At 43.2% G+C, this 23,215-nt stretch overlaps 1 protein-coding gene across 2 annotated transcripts in view; it reads right to left on the reverse strand.

Annotated features, from left to right (window-relative positions):
- The window catches only part of MICU1 (mitochondrial calcium uptake 1), a 402,009-nt gene that overhangs the window by 356,880 nt on the left and 21,914 nt on the right, over positions 1–23,215 (reverse strand). For both annotated transcript variants that reach the window (XM_073585810.1, XM_073585809.1), the window contains exon 2: positions 7,447–7,608. In XM_073585810.1, coding sequence (XP_073441911.1) covers positions 7,447–7,607 — 161 coding nt within the window. In that variant the 5' untranslated portion in view covers position 7,608. The remainder of the gene's footprint in view (positions 1–7,446; positions 7,609–23,215) is intronic.

Genomic DNA, 23,215 nt, shown 5'->3' on the forward strand with positions numbered 1-23,215 from the left:
AATGGCTGCAGCGGGCCTTGCCCATGACGTCAGCGGAGCGTGCCCCACGAAGGCTGCGGGCGTTAAGACGGAGGAGGGAGACCAGCGTGGTGGATCAAGACATGCACAGAATCGTTGTACATTGGCCCGTGCCCAAAATCAGCAGTGTATCAAATACTTATTTTCCCCACTGTATATTATATAGCTGTTTAGGTTTACTCACAATTTCATTAGCTTTAATGTTTGCACTTTAATATGTGCATATATTTTCACCTTGCTCAAAATCCTGCCCATTTTCCATATACCTAGGGTTTACTCTTGAATATGTTGTCACCCATATCTGTGTATGGGATTTATCTATTATTTTTGTATGTTTTGTACATGCATACTTTTGTCGGAACATCACTGTTGTGTTTTTTTTCTTTTGAATTGTAAGTGTTTTTATGGAGTATTAACTTTAGTTTTCAATAAAATATATTTCATATTATGCACAGATGTTCACATCGATATTGTACTGATTTCTTCTTCCCCTTTTGGTCATTAAATATCGTACTGATGTAGCACCCCTATAATATATGCTCAGACTGTGGAAACTACTGCTACTTATATGGTCATGAATATTGGCAACTGACTTTGCAGAAGGTAAATATTCACATCTGCACTGTAATTTAGTCTATGCTTGGCAGCTTCTGTCACTGGATGAACATACAAATGTTGATGTTGCCATCTTGGGGATCTATGTGTGACCATTTCCAATCAAAGGTTATATTACACAGGCAGAGCAACAAAACGTGGCTTTCTCTACTAATGTAATTAAACTATTGAACCTCTTTAACCCCCTGGCTAGGTGGCCAAAACAGATTTCATAAATCTTCCTGATGGTCATCAAGCCAATGTCAAAAGCCCTTATGAATAATTGACAAAGGCCAGTGTTCAGAATAATGACAGCTACTAATGGGAGCACATTTAGCATTAAACTAAAGGTGATCCCTGAACAAGAAAATGAGAATTTTTGGAGACACTGGTTCATAGGTCATTGACTAAATAAGTAGACCCACATGCCAAACCTGTCCTCAAATTATCATTAGAGTAGTGACTTGCAAAGCTTGGTTGTACTCATTTTGTGCAATTCCCTGTGCCTGTCACGGAAGGACCCAACATAACCTTTCATAGAAAACAGATATATCAGAACAACAATCATCACACAAAATGTGAATGGGCCTAAAAGCTGCATTGAAAATCATCATTAGGCCTGTTTCACACTTCCGTTTTTGTGTCCGCCAAACGGATCCGTTTCCGTTTTTTTGACGGAAACTGATGCAAACGGATCCGTTTTTTTAAAAACGGATCCGTTTTTTTGACGGATCCGCGGTAACCGTAATGGAAGTCTATGGGACAAAAAAAACGGATCCTGCAAAAAATGGCGGATCCGTTTTTTTACGGAAAACAACGGATTTTGACGGATTTGAAAAAACGGAAGTGTGAGACAGGCCTTAGGCAACAGAACACTCCTATAAATGCGACTAAATACTAAGAAACATGGAGTCAAGGCAATCTGTCTATAAAACGTACAAAAATCTTATTTCATCATATAACAACTTAATTTAGACATCAGTAAGAATAGATGGTACCAGAAACATCAAGATTAATAATGAAGGACTCGGGTAAGACAAGTCGAGCGGCAACACATAACAGTATAAGGATCAGGGGAATTGTGTTCCTGAATCAAAGAGAAAAATTCTTATCCCAATTTGAGTGTGATTGCACCTTAGAAAGGCCAGAAAGTCTACGTATCAGGACAAGGGTCAGGACCGTTAATTATTATAGTGCAATTCACCTTAATGCATGTTAACAGACTCAAATAAACCTATAAGGGACAAATTTGTGAACTGTTTCAGGAACGATTCTTACCCATATAGATTCCTGTGTGACTCAGGACTCACAACCTGTAGACTTTCTGACCTTTCTAAGGTGCACTCACATAACTCGCATACTCTCAAACTGAGATATGAATTTTTCTCCACAAGAGAAATAGACATGCTGTGGTCTGGAGAGACATGTTGCTAAGGGAAAAGAAAGGATGACATTTAGGAACACAGTGATCAGCCATTTTGATGGGGCCTGCAAAGTTACTGACTGTCTTTGCATGCAAAATCTGGATCAGAACAGGTCATCAATCAGCCGAAATGTTTCCTGGATTTCTGTGGAGCAGACGGTCCATTATGTGCATAAAACACAGCGCTCTATGTACAATCCCTGGCACCGAACAGGGTGCCCCCCCCCATAGACCGGCACCCTGCTCTCCTGAAATACTCTGTGCTGCTGTCACCCTCCACCATATATCAGGCCCCTGTCACCTCGCTTTCACACATCGCCAGGACAGGATCTGAGGAGAGGAATGGGGTCTTCGGTCACTGAGGATGGCAGGCAGCAAGGATTCTGGGAGCAGGGTGACAGCAGCACAGAGTATTTCAGGAGAGCAATGTGCTGGTCTAGGGGGGGCACACAGAGAGATATATGGGGGAGGAGCAGGGTGACAGCACCACAGAAATCCTGGAAACATTTCTGCTGATTGATGGCCTGTTCTGATCCAGACTTTGCATGCAAAGACCCCATTTCCCTCCTCAGATCCTGTCCTGGCGATGTCTGAAAGCGAGACGACAGGAGCAGTCGGGGGTGACACTGGGAAGCAGGCTGGGGGGGGGGAAATGGAGCCGTATGGTAAAGATAAAAATGAGACCCCTCTCTTCAGCTGCCTCACCAGTCCTCCCCTGACTGCACCTATCTATTACCCCTGACCCGTGTGCAGGTGCTCAGCCAGAACCACCCCAGAATGGGTCCCCCTTTAGCGGTTAATACTGCCACAGGGTTCTCACATAATACCGCCATATAGATCATACACAATACCACCATGTAGATCACACACAAAACCAGCAGGGTGACAGCAGCACAGAGTATTTCAGGAGAGCAGTATCACACGGGATAGGATTAGATACACGACTCAGCAGTCAGTATCACACAGGACAGGATTAGATACACGGCTCAGCAGTCAGTATCACACAGGATAGGATTAGAGACACGGCTCAGCAGTCAGTATCACACAGGATAGGATTAGAGACACGGCTCAGCTGTAAGTATCACACAGGATAGGATTAGATACACGGATCAGCAGTCAGTATCACACAGGATAGGATTAGATACACGGCTCAGCAGTCAGTATCACACAGGATAGGATTAGATACATGGCTCAGCAGTCAGTATCACACAGGAGGATTAGATACACGGCTCAGCTGTCAGTATCACACAGGATCGGATTAGATACATGGATCAGCAGACAGTATCACAGGATAGGATTAGATACACGGATCTAATCATCATTTGACCTGCGGATTTCTTCAATTCTGCGCGGAAAAATCCACAGGGCAAAAAAGTATGTCTGCACTCAGCCTCAGGCTTTTATCTTTGAGTGACATAGCAAAATAAAGTCCCACCCCCAAAGTCTCAGGTTCTGTTAACCCCTTCATGACCCAGCCTATTTTGACCTTAATGACCTGGCCATTTTTTGCAATTCTGACCAGTGTCCCTTTATGAGGTAATAACTCAGGAACGCTTCAATGCATCCTAGCGATTCTGAGATTGTTTTTTCGTGACATATTGGGCTTCATGTTAGTGGTAAATTTAGGTCGATAATTTTTGCATTTATTTGTGAAAAAAATCAGAAATTTGGCGAACATTTTGAAAATTTTGCAATTTTCAAATTTTGAATTTTTATTCTGTTAAACCAGAGAGTTATGTGACACAAAGTGGTTACTAAATAACATTTCCCACATGTCTAATTTACATCAGCACAATTTTGGAAACAAAATTTTTTTTGTTAGGAAGTAACAAGGGTTAAAAGTTAACCAGAGATTTCTCATTTTTACAACAAAATTTACAAAACCATTTTTTTTTTTTTTTAGGGACCACCTCACGTTTGAAGCCACTTTGAGGGGTCTATATGGCAGAAAATACCCAAAAGTGACACCATTCTAAAAACTGCACCCCCTCAAGCTACTCAAAAATACATTCTAGAAGATTATTAACCCTTCAGGTGCTTCACAGGAGCTAAAGCAACGTGGAAGGAAAAAATGGACATTTTAATTTTTCCAACACAAATTTTCTTTTAGCATCATTTTTTTCATTATCACATGGGCAACAGGATAAAATGGATCCTAAAATTTGTTGGGCAATTTCTCCTGAGTACACCGATACCTCATATGTGGTCATAAACCACTGTTTCGGCGCACGGCAGGGCTCAGAAGGGAAGGAGCACATTTGACTTTTTGAATGGAAAATATGCTGGAATATTTTTTATTTTCCCAAGGGTAACAGGAGAAATTAGTCCCCAAAAGTAGTTGTGCAATTTTTCCTGAGTACGCTGATACCCCATATGTTGGGGTAAACCACTGTTTGGGCACACGTTGGGGCTTGGAAGGGAGGGAGCACCGTTTGACTTTTTGAACGCAAAATTGGCTGGAATCAATGGTTGCACCATGTCGTGTTTGGAGACCCCCTGATGTGCCTAAACAGTGGAAACCCATCAATTCTAACTTCAACCCTAACCCCAACACACCCCTAAACCACAGCCCTAACCCCAACACATACCTAACCCTAATCCCAACCCTAACCACAAGCCCCCCGCAGGGGGGCTTTGAAGTCATGACACAGGGTATGCGTCATGGGTCGGATTGGCACCGACTTTCATGACGCATACGCTGTGTCACAGGTCAGGAAGGGGTTAAAGTAGATCTTCAATGTGAACCTAACAACTTCCTATATTCTAGTTACCGTAGGTTGATCAATTCAAATGTCATTCTGAGCCTACAGGGGCCGACCGAAATAACAAAAAGACATCAAGTGGTTAACACAAATAATAACAGGCATCTGTCCTCTCTCCTATCAGTACAGAGCAAACATTCTAGCAGCATTCTGGTTTGTGGTTCAGAAACAACAACTGCAGAGGACTTTCTGTCCAGTAAATCTGCACTATCTTACAGTAATGCTTGTTCACACATTGCATTTTTGATGGACTATTTTCATGCATTACTTCAAGCTGGGTATTTTTTTTTTAAAAAAGTAACGTTATTGTGTGTAACTTTAGTTGCTGGTTTCGAGCAAGGTGGGCACTACTACTTGAGGGACAGTTCTGGTGAGAAGCAGTGCTGTAGTATTAGAGCTATAAAGCTCAGCACAAGTTCTGCCTTAACACATTCAGCCCTCAGTGGTTTGTTCTGAGGCTACACTTATCATGGTATTTACAGCAATAACAGGGCATTTTGCACAAGCACACAGCTTGGGGCAGTGAGAGCCATGATAAGGAGAACTGCTCCAAAACCAGTCCTCAGTTGTTGCTGGTGTTTTTGCAAGATTAAGGATATGTGCACACGTTACGGAATTGCCGCAGAAATTTACGCGAGAATTCCGGAATTCCATTCCGCAGGAAATATGCGAGAAAACCGCATTTTAATTCCCCCCTATTTCCCGCAAAAAAACTAGCGATTTGCAAGCGTAATTAGCTTGCAGAATGCTAGCGCTTTCCAAGCGATCTGTAGCATCGCTTGGAGAACTGATTGACAGGTTGCTCACACTCGTCAAACATAGTGTTTGAGTAGTGTGATCAACTTTTTACTATTGAGGCCGCCTATGCAGCATCTGTAGTAAAAAGATATAATGTTAAAAATAAAAAATGGTGTTTTTCTCACCTTCCGATGTCCCGCGCAACGTTCCCGAGCCTCGCGATGCTCCCTGCAGGTCCCGTTCCCAGTGATGCATTGCGACAATGACCTTTGATGACGTCGCGGTCTCTCAAGACCGCTACGGTATCGCGAGACCACGACGTCATCAAAGGTAATTATCACAATGCATCACTGGGAACGGGACCTGCCGGGAGCATCGCTGAGGCCTGGAAACGTTGCGTGGGACATCGGAAGGTGAGAATATGACAATTTTTTAATTTTAATTCTATTTTTACAGGGATATGCTGCCCAGAGCCCGGAGGACAGTCTCCTCTCCTCCAAACCGTGGGTGCCATCCGCAAATGTTCGGTTTATTTTTCTCATGGTGGGCACAGCCACATGCGGAAAGTAAGCAGAACAATGCATTCCTATGTGTGCGGATTTCCCCGCGATTCCGCACAATGAGCATGCTGCATATTTTTCCGCGATGCAATGCCATAGGATTGCATGGGATGCTTTTTTTTGCGTTTTCGTGGCAAAATCGCACGTTTAAAATCGCCGCGAAAACGCAAAAAAAAAAAACGCTACGTGTGAACACAGCCTTATAAACAGCAGGTTGTCAGCAGCTGAGATAAAATGGAAGGGACGTGATTAGAAGGATATTAAGAGTTAAATCCCTCTCCAAAAACCTAACTACTGCGCATTCTCAGAAAACGTCTGGGTAGGCACTAGTGGCCGAGCTCCATGAAAATCAGTTGTACGCCATGAAAGAAAACAACTCTCATTGCAAGAGAATGACAGCAAATAGAACAAGCAACACAATTGCTTATCTTCATGCTCTCTAAATAATTAATCAATTTAATAACTTTGATCATTCACCTTAATGTTGGCACGTGCATGCTTGTGAATATGTGCAGTAGGAAACTCAACTACTGTGACCTAGAAATTACCTATACCACATTGTTAAAGTATCTCCTGTTCATAATAGCCACTCAGTGTTCAGACAAACATGCAGTGCGAGTGTATTTTTCTTACTAGAGATACCAGAGGCGCTGAAGTATTAGACATTGAGGACAGCAGTCTGAGCAGCCTCTTGTTACCTCAGCACCCCTGGTGCATTCACTGTTAGATCAGACAGAATGGATAGGAGTGGGAGCAGCCTCTTCTTACCTCAACCCTCTGGTACATATAGTATTAGTTCAGATGGTGGACAACAAAGTGAGCAGCCTCTTCTTACCTCAGCACCACTGCTGTTTATTCAGAATATGCATTGGGTGCACATCTTCTTACATATGAAGTGAGGGGAGAGTATTCTCCTGCAGCTGTTCACATAGGTACTGAAGCTGTACTGTGTGATCAACATGATGCATATTTCCTTCACTGAGCAAAGTGTCGTGCTCCTGATGGACCCTTCCACTGCTATCATCTGTACTCTGGAGTAGATTCTGATATCAATGCAGCTGAAGAATGGTAAATAGACTAGGGAAAAGCAGGGGTTACTACCACTTACATCTAATTTTCTACAACAATAAGTCAAATCCCCTAATAAAAGTGATTTGCAAAGTTTCAAAACTTTCCATGTAGGACAAAATTATGGAAAAAAAATTACAAGTTCAGTTCACTTGTAAGTCTGATTAACAAAACTGTCGGATCGTTTGGACTACTGGCAATGATTCTTGATATCAAATGAAGATTCTAGATAAAAATGCAGACACATAGCAATAAGGACAAAATATATAAAGCATAATCTCACCTCTTCCAGAGTAATCCGGCACTGGCTGATACTGCAGTTGCTCCCACAAAAGCAGCAAGCATCAATCTCCGTCTGCTGTGCACTGGATTAGCTACTCCATGGTACCGACGTGACACAGTTGCCAATCCTGCCACCGCAGGCAAGAAGCGAAGACGAAACATCCTATTAAAACACAAAGTTTGAGAGAAGCATTTTGTATTTTGAACATATCATAGGTCCCATGTCACATCACCTTGTAACCAATTCATACATGTTTATTAATACCAAGTACATGCCTCGATTTTGAAAACTTCGATATAGATGTGTATAGAATATATATATATATCCCTCTCTCTCTAATATATGTGTGTGTATCACAAACCAATCACGAAGCATCTTTTATTTCACCAGAGCTGTGATTGGTTGCTATGAGCAAGTTTTCCTTGCAGACAATCACTAAGCATCTCTCATTTCACCAGAGCTGGTTAAAAGTAGCTGAGCTGTCATTGGTTGCTATGACCAACAGTTTTCCCACTTGACAACACCTCAGCAGACACTGACATGGTGGGAGAAATACAGCATCCCTAGGAACATAAGCTCCCAGCCATTGTCTGCCCCCCTGAAAGGAGCAGAGATCACATGACAAATGAATCCCCATTCCGTGCCTATATACCCATCACACATCCTCCATCCCATAGGCACATCTTCCCTCTTAAAAAGATCATTGGTATGGAAGTCAGAGCAAATCCATCCAGCACTTTGGTACTGACCCCAGGGTCTCTTAAAGGGATCATTGGTATGGAATTTAGGGCAAATCCACTCTGCGTTTTGGTACTGACCCCAGACCTCTCTTAAAGGGATGCCTGGTATAGAAGTCAGGGCAATTGCCTTCAAATGCTCTGGTACTGACCCCAGGCTCTCTTAAAGGGATCCCTGGTATGGAAGTGAGGGAAAATCCACTGAGCGCTCTGGTTCTGACCCCAGGCCTCTCTTTAAGGGATCTCCGGTATGGACGTTAGGGTAAACCCCTCAGCGCTCTGATTCTCACCTGAGGCTTCTATTAAAGTGATCATTGGTATGGAAGTCAGGGCAAATCCACTCAGCACTCTGGTTCTGACGCCAGGCCTCTCTTAAAGGGATCTCCAGTATGGAAGTTAGGACCGTTCCATTCAGCGCTCTGGTTCTGACTTCAGGCTGACGGGATGATGTGGGATATTAGTGGTAGTAGTCCAGTGGCTCTGGCTGACGGGATGATGTGGGATATTATGGGTAGTAGTCCAGTAGCTCTGACTGATGGGACAATGTGGGATATTAGGGGTAGTAGTCCGGTAGCTCTGGCTGACGGGACGATGTGGGATATTATAGTGAATGTGGCTATGCGGAATGGGCAGGGCTCTACACTCAGCTTTATATTATATATATATATATATATATATATATATATATATATATTGCATGCCCTCATCATCTCCCGCCTCGACTACTGCAACATCCTTTTCTATGGTCTGCCTGCTAACAACCTCGCACCTCTCCAGTCCAATCTTAACTCTGCCGCCAGACTGATTCATCTCTCTCCTCGCTACTCCTCCGCTTCTCCCCTCTGCAAATCTCTTCACTAGCTCCCATTCCCTCAGCGTATCCAGTTCAAATTACTAATACTGACCTACAAGGCCATCTATAACCTGTCTCCCCCATATGTCTCAGAACTAATCTCCCGATACCTTCCCTCACGTAATCTCCGGACCTCTTTTTCTCCTCCACACTTATTCGCTCCTCACCCAACCGCCTCCAAGACCAACCACATTTGGATCCTTCAGGCGGAACCTGAAAACCCACCTCTTCAGGAAAGCCTACAGTCTGCAATGACCCCGCTACCTCCTTCTCTCTCACCACTACCGATGATATCACCTCAACCAACATCGGAACTGCTGTAACCCACCAACCTACTATCTCCTTCCTGTAGCATGTAAGCACGAAAGGGCAGAGTCCCCTCTGTATCAGTTTGTCATTGTTAGTTTGTTTACTGTAAGTGATATCTGTAATTTCTATATAACCCCTTCTCATGTACAGCACCATGGAATCAATGGTGCTATATAAATAATTAATAATAAATAATAATATATAGATATAATCATTATAATTTGTTATAACTAACCGTAGTTAGTTACTATGCCCGGGCAGTGCCGAGCTCTTCAGCTAATATATATAATTATGCAAAAAGTTTAGGAGTGATAAGGTTAGAATTTTTTTGTTTGTCATTTAAACTCATTGATGGTGATGTGTGTCAGGGCTCTTTATATCACTGAAAGCAATTGCAGATACCTGTGCAAATTAGTTTGGCAGGTGTGTCCAAATAAAGGCAAGACTACTTAAGAAGGCTGTTCCACATTATTAAGCAGCCTACGTTTTTTGCCAAAATGGGAAAGAAAAAGGATGTGTCGGCTGCTGAGAAGCAACAAATTGTGGAGTATTTAGGTCAAGGCATGACTACAATCAACATTGCCAAGGCACTTCATCGTGATCATCGCACAATCAAGTAGTATGTAGCTGATTCCCAGCACACACGTGTGTGTGCTGATAAGGAAAAATTGAGGACTCTTTCCAACAGGCAATTGCGTCAGGTTAAAAGAGCTTGTCATAGCAGCAGACAAGTTTTTGAAGCTGCTGGTGCCTCCAACGTCCCCCGAACAACAAGATGCAGGGTCCTTCAGAGGATTGCAGCTGTGCGTAAGCCATCCTGTCGACCACCTCTATCCACTGCACACAAGCAGAAACGGCTCCAGTGGGCCAAACGATACATGAAGACTGACTTCCAAACTGTTTTGTTCACCGATGAGTGCCGTGCAACCCTCGATGGTCCAGATGGATGGAGTGGAGGATGGCTGGTTGATGGACACCCCATGAAAACACGGCTAAGGCGCCAACAAGGAGGTGGAGTAAAGTTTTGGGCTGGAATCATGGGGAGAGAGATTGTCGGCCCCTTTAGGATCCCTGAAGGGGTAAAGATGAACTCCATAATCTATGTGGAGTTTCTAAAACAGCACTTCCTGCCATGGTTCAAGAGGAAGAACCGTGCTTTCCGCAGCAAGATCATTTTCATGCATGATAATGCACTGTCTCATGCTGCAAGTAACACATCTGCATCTCTGGCTGCTATGGGCATAAATATGGACAAACTTATGGTGTGGCCACCATCTTCCCCTGACCTCAACCCCATTGAGAACCTCTGGAGCATCATCAAAAGGAGTGTCTATGATGGCGGGAGGCAGTTCACATCTAAAGCTCCCGTTACACACTGCGATATCGCTAGCAATATCGCTGTAAAGTCACCGATTTTGTGACATAGCAGCGATATTGCTAGCGATATCGCTACATGTGATACTTACCTCCGACCGGCTCCCCTGCTGGTTATCGCTGGTCGCACGAGAAGGTCCTGGATCATTTCTCGTCGTCAGCTTCCTGCTGTGACGACGAGCGACGCGTGGACGCGGGCAGGAGAACATCAAGATCGCCTCGTCTGACAGGTAAGTAACGACACCCGACCCCTGCGATGTCGCTGGTGAGATCTGCCTGTTTGGCAGCTCATAGGCGACCACTTAGCGATGCACCAGCGATCCATATCGTTGTCGGGATCGCTGGTGCATCGCTATGTGTAACGGTACCCTAAGCAACAGCTCTGGGAGGGTATTCTGTCCACATGCAAAACAACTGAAGCACAAACCATCCAAAAACTGACAAATTCAATGGACGAGAGAGTTCAGAAGCTTCTTTCGAACAAGGGGTCCTATGTGCAAATGTAACATCATCTAGAATAAAGTTTTGACTTGAAAACTGTTTGATTTCATTTTGTAATAAGCTGATAATGCTTATAATTTCACAATTGACCATTTTTTTGTTCAAAATAAAAAGGTTGAAAACTCTGCTGTGCATAATAATTTGTAACATGCATTTTGAGTGTTTCTTATTTTTAAAAAAATCCTGTTTTCATAGGCAGTTTGTTCAAAAACATTGCAATTATACTAGAATATTAGATGACTGGAAAATAACAATGACCAATTCATATAGGTAATTTAGTGAAAATATGAGGAAATGTTTTTTGCATAATAACTTGGAATAGTGTGTGTATATATATATATATATATATATATATATATATATATATATATATATATATATATATATATATATATATAGTAACGTTCCACACTGTCTGTGGACGGGGATTACTCACTTTGCAGGACTTGGAGGTAAACAATGGCACACTCGGGGTTAAAACGAGTCCATTTGGTTTATTTTCTCCATAAACTATTGAAGCATGAATAAAAGGCAAATAGTCTTACAGCAACACAAAACCAGTCCTTAGCTGGGCTTTGTTCCATCAGGCGCTGTGCACACATAGGGCACGGCAAGGTCCAGCACGGAGGCTCCCTCTTGAGCCGTACATAGAGGAGGGCATCTCCTTCTCCCCTCTGTAGTGTCCCACCTGGACACATGGAAGTCTGTCCACACTCTGACAGACTCCCAAACACTCACTCACATGTGCAACACGCCTTCCTTAGATAGCTGTAACCACACCCAGTTACCTATCACATGGCTAGTCACATGATCATGACCTCATCCCAGGTCCTCAAAATTCACAATCACACATCTTCAGGCAAAACGTGGTACAGTCCGCACCCTCACCCAAAGGTGAGGCAATATGGGTAGGCAGACCCTCCCATCTCTCATTGCTACCTGCAACCCGGACCCAGGTGCACTAAATGACATCTGTAGTGCTCATGTACACTAGAGACAAAATACTTCGGGATGCATCGCAGGGAGCATCCATTTCTGTGACATATACCTCCCATTAACCACGCGACCACCCGTCACACCACATAGATAGATATATCTATCTATCTCTCTCTAGCTCTCAGGGAAATATATGCTAACTGTTAGGTACAAGGCTTTAAACTTCAGCCAGTGCACAAGTATGCTGTAGGATTAGAGCTTCTTCTACAATCTAGCAGTGGATAATGTGTTTGATGAGTAAAGAGCCTTTGTAGCCAATATCACTTTCTACTGGAGTGCTGTGATCTGCTCTACATACATGCTGCCGCTGCACTTCTTGGGTTGGAGCCTGACACTGCAGAACTGTACATTGTGGAGGGACGGAAAAGGCTCTGACTTCTTTTCCAATATATCCCACAGATGCCTGATTGGGTTCAACTCCTCTCTTAATCTATGCAAATAATGCAACTCAAAATAATATCCACATGATGGCCAGAATCCATAGCTTACCAGCAGAGCATCACATTGCCTCCACGACTTTCCTTACTCCATTAGTAATGCAGCTTGGTGCACTATCCTTTCCAAGCAAACAATGCGCCACAGCACCCAGCAGTCCACAAAATGAAAAAAAAAAAAAAAAAAAACAAGAATCACTAGACCAGGCCACCTTTTCTCATTGCTACATGGTCCATCTGTGGCCTTAATCAGTGGACGGAGGTCAGTGTGGGCTCTGACTTTTCAGCGATTATACAGCCCTATATGCAAGAAGTTATATAGTCATCAGTGTTCCTATGATAATCACTATCAGCATTATTGCCTGTGCCAAACTGCGCCACTGCGGTCCCCTGCGTCACTACAGTCTCCTACGCCGCCACATCCCATAGGCCGTCAGAGCTGATGTGCACTGAAAAAACAAAGGGATGCAGTACTACACCAGTGATATTTTCCTTTCATTCTAAGGATTGTTGGGGATGTTTCTGAGGACAGCTCTTTAACAATTGCCAAGATATAGCTACAAGTCTTGACCCCTTTTTAGGAACAGTTGCCCCACCTTGACAAACCTTATCTTTAAAGGGAATCTGTCACCCCTTTTTTGAGATATCATATAATGATATCATTCAATTGTGTGCCACATAAGGATTCTCTTAGCACTTTTGCTTCCCCCTGACCCCGCACCTTTCATGCATAAATACCTTTTTTATATCGGTTCAGATGTATTTATGCATGAAAGGTGCGGGGTCAGGGGGAAGCAAAAGTACTAAGAGAATCCTTATGTGACACACAATTGAATATCATTATATGATATCTCAAAAAAGGGGTGACAGATTCCCTTTAAGCCCTAAATTCACCCTGCAAAAGGATCCCTTTTCTAATAGACTTGATGTGACCATAAATTACTACATCTGTTGCTCTGAATAGGAAATCCGGGCTTTCTATATCTATTATACGTGAAGTCATTACGTAATGAAGTCATTACGTGAAGTCATTATTTCCCTCTACTCCTCTTTGGTCAGACCTCATCTGGAATATTGTGTCCAGTTTTGGGCACCACATTTTAAAAAAGACATCAACAAACTGGAGCAAGTTCAGAAAAGAGCGACCAGAATGGTGACCGGTCTGCAAACCCTGTCTTATGAGGAAAGGTTGCAGGATTTGGGAATGTTTAGTTTGCAAAAGAGAAGACTGAGAGGAGACTTAATAGCGGTCTACAAATATCTCAAGGGCTGTCACATTGTAGAAGGATCAACTTTATTCTCATTTGCACAAGGAAAGACTAGAAGCAACGGGATGAAACTGAATGGGAGGAGACACAGATTAGATATTAGAAAAAACTTTTTGACAGTTAGAGTGATCAATGAGTGGAACAGGCTGCCACGAGAAGTGGTGAGTTCTCCTTCAATGGAAGTCTTCAAACAGAGGCTGGACAGACATCTGACTGGGATGATTTAGCGAATCCTGCTTTGAGCAGGGGGTTGGACCAGATGGCCCAGGAGGTCCCTTCCAACTCTACGATTCTATGATTATATACTTACCTTGTAATGTCTTCACATCCTGTTCCGTCCAGATCCCAGAATTACAAGCGGCAGAAGTTTACCGACCGCCATATTGGGACACCCAAGTGATGGGTGTCTCAATATGGAAACTGCTGGTGGTACCAGCCTCTTGCGCGGCACCACCAGTGGAACACCGTTGCACCACCCACACACACTGTATACGCTGTACACACCACATACACTGTATATGCCATACGCGCAACACACATACTGTATACGCCATACGCACCACACACACACTGTTAGTGGTGAAGAGAGAGAGAAACAAGGGGGAGAGCACATGAGGTACACAGTTCAAAGAAGAGATGACATGAGAGAAGACAGCAGATGGGGGAGAGAAAAAGCGCACAGGGGTGAGAGAGAGCACAGGGGGGAGACAGCTCAAACGGGACAGCACATGAGGGGAGAACACAGCACAGGAAGGAGAGAGACAAGGGGGATAGCACATGGGGGAGACAGGTCAATGAAGAGAGCACAGAAGGGAGAAGTCAGCACATGGGGAAAGAGAGAGTGGATAGGTGGGTGAGCACATGGGGGGAGAGATTCTCATCGCTGCAAAGCCTGCCCCCATGGTGACATTACTGCCCTCCAGATGCGATAGCATCGGGCCTCCATCTAGTTTCTGTATAAAGGTCAATTATTATTATACATTTATACAGCGCCATTTATTCCATGGTGCTTTACAGGGAAAAGGAGAAATATAGACAAATACAATAAACATGTGCAAGACAAGGGACACACGAGTACAGGAGAGGGGACACTGCCCGCGAGGGCTCACAGTCTACAGGGATGGGTGAGGATGCACTAGGAGAGGGTAGAGCTGGTTGTGCGGTGGTTCAGTAGACCAAGGATCATTGCAGGCTGTGAATACATGGAATTGAAGAGATCTGTGGAGGCAGGTGATGTAAAAAGGACAACAAAACTGTGAAGTCTATGGTTAACTTTGGTTGCAGTATTTAGTGAAAGATGCCATCAAGTGTTCCAATCATATACTGTATTTAGGTATTTTATATACGGCATGATACGATTTACATGATATATCCACTCCTCTTACCTTTCCTGATGAGATTAATTTATATAACAATTCTAAGTAATTTTTTTAGTCATATAGTTGTAGCCAAAAGTATTGACACCCCTGCAATTCTGTCAGATAATACTCAGTTTCTTCCTGAAAATGATTGCAAACACAAATTCTTTGGTATTATCTTCATTTAATTTGTCTTAAATGAAAAAACACAAAAAGAATTGTCCTAAAGCCAAATTGGATATAATTCCACACCAAACATAAAAAAAAAAAGAGGGTGGGCAAAAGTATTGACACTGTTCGAAAAATCATGTGATGCTTCTCTAATTTGTGTAATTAACAGCACCTGTAACTCACCTGTGGCACCTAACAGGTGTTGGCAATAACTAAATCACACTTGCAGCCAGTTGACATGGATTAAAGTTGACTCAACCTCTGTCCTGTGTCCTTGTGTGTACCACATTGAGCATGGAGAAAAGAAAGAAGACCAAAGAACTGTCTGAGGACTTGAGAAACCAAATTGTGAGAAAGCATGAGCAATCTCAAGGCTACAAGTCCATCTCTAAAGACCTGAATGTTCCTGTGTCTACTGTGCGCAGTGTCATCAAGTTTAAAGCCCATGGCACTGTGGCTAACCTCCCTAGATGTGGATGGAAAAGAAAAATTGACAAGAGATTTCAATGCAAGATTGTGCGGATGTTGGATAAAGAACCTCGACTAACATCCAAACAAGTTCAAGCTGCCCTGCAGTCCAAGGGTACAACAGTGTCAACCCGTACTATCCGTCGGCGTCTGAATGAAAAGGGACTGTATGGTAGGAGACCCAGGAAGACCCCACTTCTTACCCCGAGACATAAAAAAGCCAGGCTGGAGTTTGCCAAAACTTACCTGAAAAAGCCTAAAACGTTTTGGAAGAATGTTCTCTGGTCAGATGAGACATAAGTAGAGCTTTTTGGGCAAAGGCATCAACAAAGTTTACAGGAGAAAAAAAAAGGCATTCAAAGAAAAGAACACGGTCCCTACAGTCTAACATGGCAGAGGTTCCCTGATGTTTTGGGGTTGCTTTGCTGCCTCTGGCACTGGACTGCTTGACCGTGTGCATGACATTATGAAGTCAGAACACTACCAACATATTTTGCAGCATAATGTAGGGCCTAGTGTGAGAAAGCTGGGTCTCCCTCTGAGGTCATGGGTCTTCCAGCAGGACAATGACCCAAAACACACTTCAAAAAGCACTAGAAAATGGTTTGCGAGAAAGCACTGGAGATTTCTAAAGTGGCCAGCAATGAGTCCAGACCTGAATCCCATAGAACCAGTGTGGAGAGATCTAAAAATGGTAGTTTGGAGAAGGCACCCTTCTAATATCAGGGACCTGGAGCAGTTTGCCAAAGAAGAATGGTCTAAAATTCCAGCAGAGCATTGTAAGAAACTAATTGATGGTTACCGGAAGCGGTTGGTTGCAGTTATTTTGGCTAAAGGTTGTGCAACCAAGGGGTGCTAATACTTTTGTCTGGCCCATTTTTGGAGTTTTGTGTGAAATGATCAATGTTTTGCTTTTTGCTTCATTCTCTTTTGTGTTTTTTTCATTTAAGACAAATTAAATGAATATATTAATACCAAAGAATTTGTGTTTGCAATCATTTCCAGGAAGAAACTGAGTATTATCTGACAGAATTGCAGGGGTGTCAATACTTTTGGCCACAACTGTATAAACAATAAAAAAAAGGTTAATTAACAAACAGGACCACACAGTGTACAGTATGCCATTTCTCTGCTAATATGTCCTGTACCGTGGGTAATGCAGCGTTTATGGCTATGATCTATATGAAAGCTACAGCAGTTTCAGTGTCCACATTCCTATTCTTTCACGCGTAGACGTATAGCTTTTATTAAGGCATCCAGAGATCTCCCTTTACTTGTCAATGTCATTCTCGCCCGCCTGGAATCTCCTTTTCAGTCTCATCCAGTAATTTAACACGCTGGCAGATTTATTTGCTGGCAGCTGCTAGTTGGTAGTAATTTCTGCAATGCAGTAAAGACCACAGCGAAGCCAAACACGGAGCAGCTTTGGACGGCTACTATGAATGTTTAACAGGATTGCTTTTATATCTTTAAATACAATAAGTACCGTACATTTCCCCATCAATATGATCAGTGTCAAAACATCCATCTGATAACTACAGCACAAATGAGGGATCTAAGGTTCACTGATCCACTATAATGAAGGACATGCTAAGGAGCCATCTCTCGCACCACGCTTAGGCTGGAGTACAGTAATAGCAATACACAACCCTATGCCTAGCATTATCACAGAGCGGGCATTATAGGCGACAGGTCTGGTCCCCGAACTTGTCTGTTTTAGGAAATATTTGTTTTCACGTTGAAATAATTCTATAACATGTCTTCTTAGAACACGGTCTGTTGCTATGTTTTTCCTCCTAGAAATTTATGAATAAATAGACAAGTTAGAAAAATAAGAGAATGTCAGCACATTGTTAGTGGTCAACATATTAATTTATTTCCAAGAAGAACAACAAGGGAAAGTTACATGGCAGAATAATCAGAAGAGACATGACAGGAGAAGTAACAGGGAACCTTTCATGCATGCAGTTCTCTGACAGTGGTTTGAAAACAAGTAGAAAAATTCCTGGGAGTAAAAGATAAAGTAAGGCCATGTTCACAAGCTGAGTTTTTTAGAGCATTTTTTTCTATGCAGCCAAAACCTGCTCTCTTGGCAGTAAAAACAACAACATATAGCAACTGCACAGTGAATGACCTTTGCATGCAGTAATAAAAGTATTATGATTCTATTTTTATTTCACTCATTTATATAGTGTCATTAGGGCTTTGTGCACACGTCGCAGAAATGCCGCGGAAATTTCCGTCGCAATTCCGCAACTCCCTGCCGCGGGAAATACGTGAGAAATCCAGATGTGTAATTCCGCAAAAAAACAGCGCTTTGCAAGCCATAATTAGCTTGCAGAATACTAGCGTTCTCCAAGCGATCTGTAGCATCGCTTGGAGAACTGATTGACAGGTTGGTCACACTTGTCAAACGTAGTGTTTGACTAGTGTTACTAACTTTTTACTATTGAGGCTGCATATGCAGCATCAGTAGTAAAAGATATGTTTAAAATAATTTAAAAAATTAAAATCGTGATAATCTCACGTTCCGGCGTCCCACGCAGCGTTCCCAGGCCTCAGCGATGCTCCCACCAACTCCCGTTCCCAGCGATGCCTTGCGACAATGACCTTTGATGACGTAGCAGTCTCGCGATACCGCTACGTCATAAGTCATTGTCGCAAAGCATCGCTGGGTCCGTAAGATGCCAGGAGCGTGGCTGACAGGCGGGAACCCTGTGTGGGATGACGGAAGGTGAGAATATCAAAAATTTTGAATTTTAATTCTAGTTTTACAGGGATATGGTACCCAGAGCCTGGAGGAGAATCTCCTCTCCTCCAGACCGTGGGTACCATCCGCACATTTTCGGCTTACTTTGAGAATAATAAAACAAAAAAATTGATCACTGTAAATCAAAATTAATATCTCATGGAAGTCTGGATAATGAATGATACTCAAAATCAAAGTGGAAAATCAAATTACAGGCCGATCCAACTTCAGTGGAAATGCCTCACAAGGAAATGATGCTCAGTAGCGTGTGTGGCCTCCACGTGCCTGTATGACCTCCCTACAACACGTGGGCATGATCCTGATGAGGAGAAGGATGTTCTCCTAAGGGATCGCCTTCCTGCATTTTCCGCTTTTTGTTTTCAGTGCTGATTTGAAGCAACATTTTCAATGCATTTGGTTAGCACAGAAAAGATCTGATTCTGCCCTTCGCACAACTGTGTTTTTACATGCTTTTTTTTCAGTATCCTCGGAGAAGCTTATAGAGAAAATAATTGCGCTGTTCAACAGCATCTCACAGTGGGAATGAGTGTTCATGAAATAGCATCCACATTGCTTGATCTGGTAAATATAGGTATAATACAATACTAGGTTTCATTTTGCTGCAGCATAAGTTGCACTTTAATAGTGCAAAAGATCCCAGATGGGGAAACAACCAACTCCATATTCGATAGGAATGAGGAGAGAAAAGGAATATTGTGGTTTAAAACACTTTATTTTTATTAAGTTAAATTGATCTAAATATGTCAAAAAAGTACAAAAGTCATAACAAGGTGCAGGCAAGGCTCTATTAGCGCATGCGTGCTGCGCTCGCCAGGTCCTGCGCTGGCAGCAGGCATCTAACACGGTGCATGCTCAGGGGGTGAACAAAGTTCAAGAAGCCTCCGAGCATGCGCAGGAGGTAACAGATGCCGCAGTAGACACAAAAGAAGGCAGCAGCACAACACGCCTGCGCACTGCCATAAGAGAAATAGATACCACTTCATTATCAGAAATAAAGTATACAAAAATCAAAAAATACATGTATCACAAGTAACAGTCAGGTGTAACTACATATACATCATCCATATATGTAAGAATGTCATTACACAATATGGTTCGTTTCGGGTGTCATACATAAGGATGCAGATCCAATCAGATGACAACGGATGGGAGAGTATAGTAGGTCAATGCATGATAGTCATAACTATTAAAAGGGTTGGCGATGTAAGGTGGTGGTGGGGAACCTTACGTGCCTCCTCTCTTCCGGGCGCGGCCTACACGGTCATCTGTGGCAACTCATGACTAAATGTTATTGGTGTGATATGTAATGTTTCTATATTGTAATGTTATGTACTGTCTGTAGGATTAGAGTGGGAACTTATATAGTATAGTATTGAGATAGAATACAAGGGGGGGGGGGACATTAGTGGTAGGAAATAGCATAGGTTAGGAGATAGGCGGCACAGGGGTTAATTTACTGGGAGGGGTAACAGAGCAGGGACTTGTAGCTTCCTGTTTGGGTTCAGAAGCCCGGGCAGTCTGTACACGGGCAGGACGTGTGAGCAGTGAAAGAACAGAGGATCATAGCAGTGGGGATAAAGCTGTTGTAGCAGATAGGGTCTCAGGCAGCGAACAGTGCAAACGGGCACCAGCTTGAAGGGATCATCCCCAATCAGGATCCGGGGTCTATGACCAGGGTGGGAGTCGCAGTGATGTGTTCCTGGCACCTCTTCCCAATGGAGCCGGACAAGGGGCTGATAAATAAGAAGCTGGTGACGGGAAAAACAGGGGGGACACGGACTATCCAAAACATACGGCCGGGATCGCTGGGCAGAGGAAGCTGCTAGTAAGAATAGGGACTGTCCGCATGACAGGGAAATAAAGGAAGGAAGATTCTGTATGTCATGTGTGCTGCCAAAGTAAAGACTGTTTTATTGTTAAGTAAAGTTACACTGTTGAGCAAGAACATGGAGTACCGAGTGATTTATAGGACTTGTGCATCAGAGGCTGAAGTAACAGGGATGGCGGAAACTCCAGCAGCTGGAGTACAGTACACCATGCAGAGCTGAAAGGACTTGTTTCATTTGTGAGGTGCAAGGGTGTGGGAACAGAACAGCCAGTTGCCATGACTACCACCCTGGCTGCATTTAGGCTAAGTGCACACGTACTTTTTTTGCCCTGCGGATTTTTCCGCGCAGAATTGAAGAAATCCGCAGGTCAAATGACCTGCATTTTTCCTGTGGATTTCGTGTGGTTTTCCCCTGTCGTTTTCCCCCTGCGGATTTGGAGAATGGAGCAGGTGGAAAACCGCACAAAAGAAGTGACATGCTGCATATTTTGAACCACAAGAAAACCGCGCGGAAAAATCTGCAGCGTCTACACAGCGTTTTTTTTTTTTTCTATTAACATGCTACTGTACATCATAATGCCAATATGCAACGTTTCTGCGCGGTAAAATCCGCTGCGGATCCGCTGGATATCTGCATCGTGTGCACATGGCCTAACAGTAACAAAAACAAAACAATAAAGACTAAAAACAAGAAATTAAAAAAAAAAAGTTAAAAGAATCCAGATCAAGTCAGGGGGTGAGTAATGGAACATCAAAAAAAGATATTAATAATATATTATAAGGAAGAGAAACAAAGGGTCTCATTTAGGCTCACAATCCCCGGCCATTTCAAAGTGCATCACAATTATGGCTAGGATTGAGAGCCTCCTACATATGGGAATCAGAGGTGGTAACAACTTAAAAACTTTTAGCACAACGGGAAACAAACTGGATTGTGAAACTTGACACCATGACGCTAAGGGCTTAAATGAGACATTAGTTTCTCTTCCTTCTTATATTAATTAATATGTGTATATAATTTTTGATGTTCCATAACTCACCCTCTGACCTGAAAATTATTTTAATTTTTTTTATTTCTCGTTTTTAATCTTTCTTATTGTTTTGTTTTTGTCACCTCTCCATTAATAGTTATGACTATCGTACATCGCCACTGACCTACTATACTCTCCCATCCATTGTCATCTGATTGGATCTGCATCCTTATGCATGGTGCCCAAAAGGAACCATATTGTGTAATGGCATTACTACATACACTCACTGGCCACTTTATTAGGTACACCTGTCCAACTGTGTGTTAAGACTTAATTTCTAATCAGCCAATCACATGGCGGCAACTCAGTGCATTTAGGCATGTAGACATGGTCAAGACAATCTCCTGCAGTTCAAACCGAACATCACTATGGGGAAGAAAGGTGATTTGAGTGCCTTTGAACGGGGCATGATTGTTGGTGCCAGAAGGGCTGGTCTGAGTATTTCAGAAACTGCTGATCTACTGGGATTTTCACGCACAACCATCTCTAGGGTTTACAGAGAATGGTCCGAAAAAGAAAAAAAATCCAGTGAGCGGCAGTTCTGTGGCCGGAAATGCCTTGTTGATGCCAGAGGTCAGAGGAGAATGGGCAGACTGGTTCGAGCTGATAGAAAGGCAACAGTGACTCAAATTGCCACCCGTTACAACCAAGGTAGGCAGAAGAGCATCTCTGAACGCACAGTGCGTCGAACTTTGAGGCAGATGGGCTACAGCAGCAGAAGACCACACCGGGTACCACTCCTCTCAGCTAAGAACAGGAAACTGAGGCTACAATTTGCACAAGCTCATCGAAATTGGACAGTAGAAGATTGGAAAAACGTTGCCTGGTCTGATGAGTCTCGATTTCTGCTGCGACATTCGGATGGTAGGGTCAGAATTTGGCGTAAACAACATGAAAGCATGGATCCATCCTGCCTTGTATCAACGGTTCAGGCTGGTGGTGGTGTCATGGTGTGGGGAATTTTTTCTTGGCACTCTTTGGGCCCCTTGGTACCAATTGAGCATCGTTGCAACGCCACAGCCTACCTGAGTATTGTTGCTGACCATGTCCATCCCTTTATGACCACAATGTACCCAACATCTGATGGCTACTTTCAGCAGGATAATGCGCCATGTCATAAAGCTCGAATCATCTCAGATTGGTTTCTTGAACATGACAATGAGTTCACTGTACTCAAATGGCCTCCTCAGTCACCAGATCTCAATCCAATAGAGCATCTTTGGGATGTGGTGGAACGGGAGATTTGCATCAGGGATGTGCAGCCGACAAATCTGCGCCAACTGTGTGATGCCATCATGTCAATATGGTCCAAAATGTCTGAGGAATGCTTCCAGCACCTTGTTGAATCTCTGCCACGAAGAATTGAGGCAGTTCTGAAGGCAAAAGGGGGTCCAACCCCTTACTAGCATGGTGTACCTAATAAAGTGGCCAGTGAGTGTATATTGATGCTGTATGTGTAGTTACACCTGACTGTTACTTGTGATACATGTATTTTTTGGTGTATGATTTTTGTAAACTTCAATTCGGACAATGCGGTGGTATCCATTTCTCTTTTGACGGTGCAAGTGTGTGCCGCTGCCTTCTCCTGTGTCTGGTGCGGCGTCTGTTACCTCCTACGCATCATGCCCAGAGGCTTCTGGAACTTTGTTCCCCTCCCCCCGCGCAAGGCGC

Source organism: Dendrobates tinctorius, unplaced genomic scaffold (genome assembly GCF_039654945.1).
Source record: "Dendrobates tinctorius isolate UK_male_01 unplaced genomic scaffold, ASM3965494v1 ptg000089l, whole genome shotgun sequence".
Taxonomy (NCBI): domain Eukaryota; kingdom Metazoa; phylum Chordata; class Amphibia; order Anura; family Dendrobatidae; genus Dendrobates; species Dendrobates tinctorius.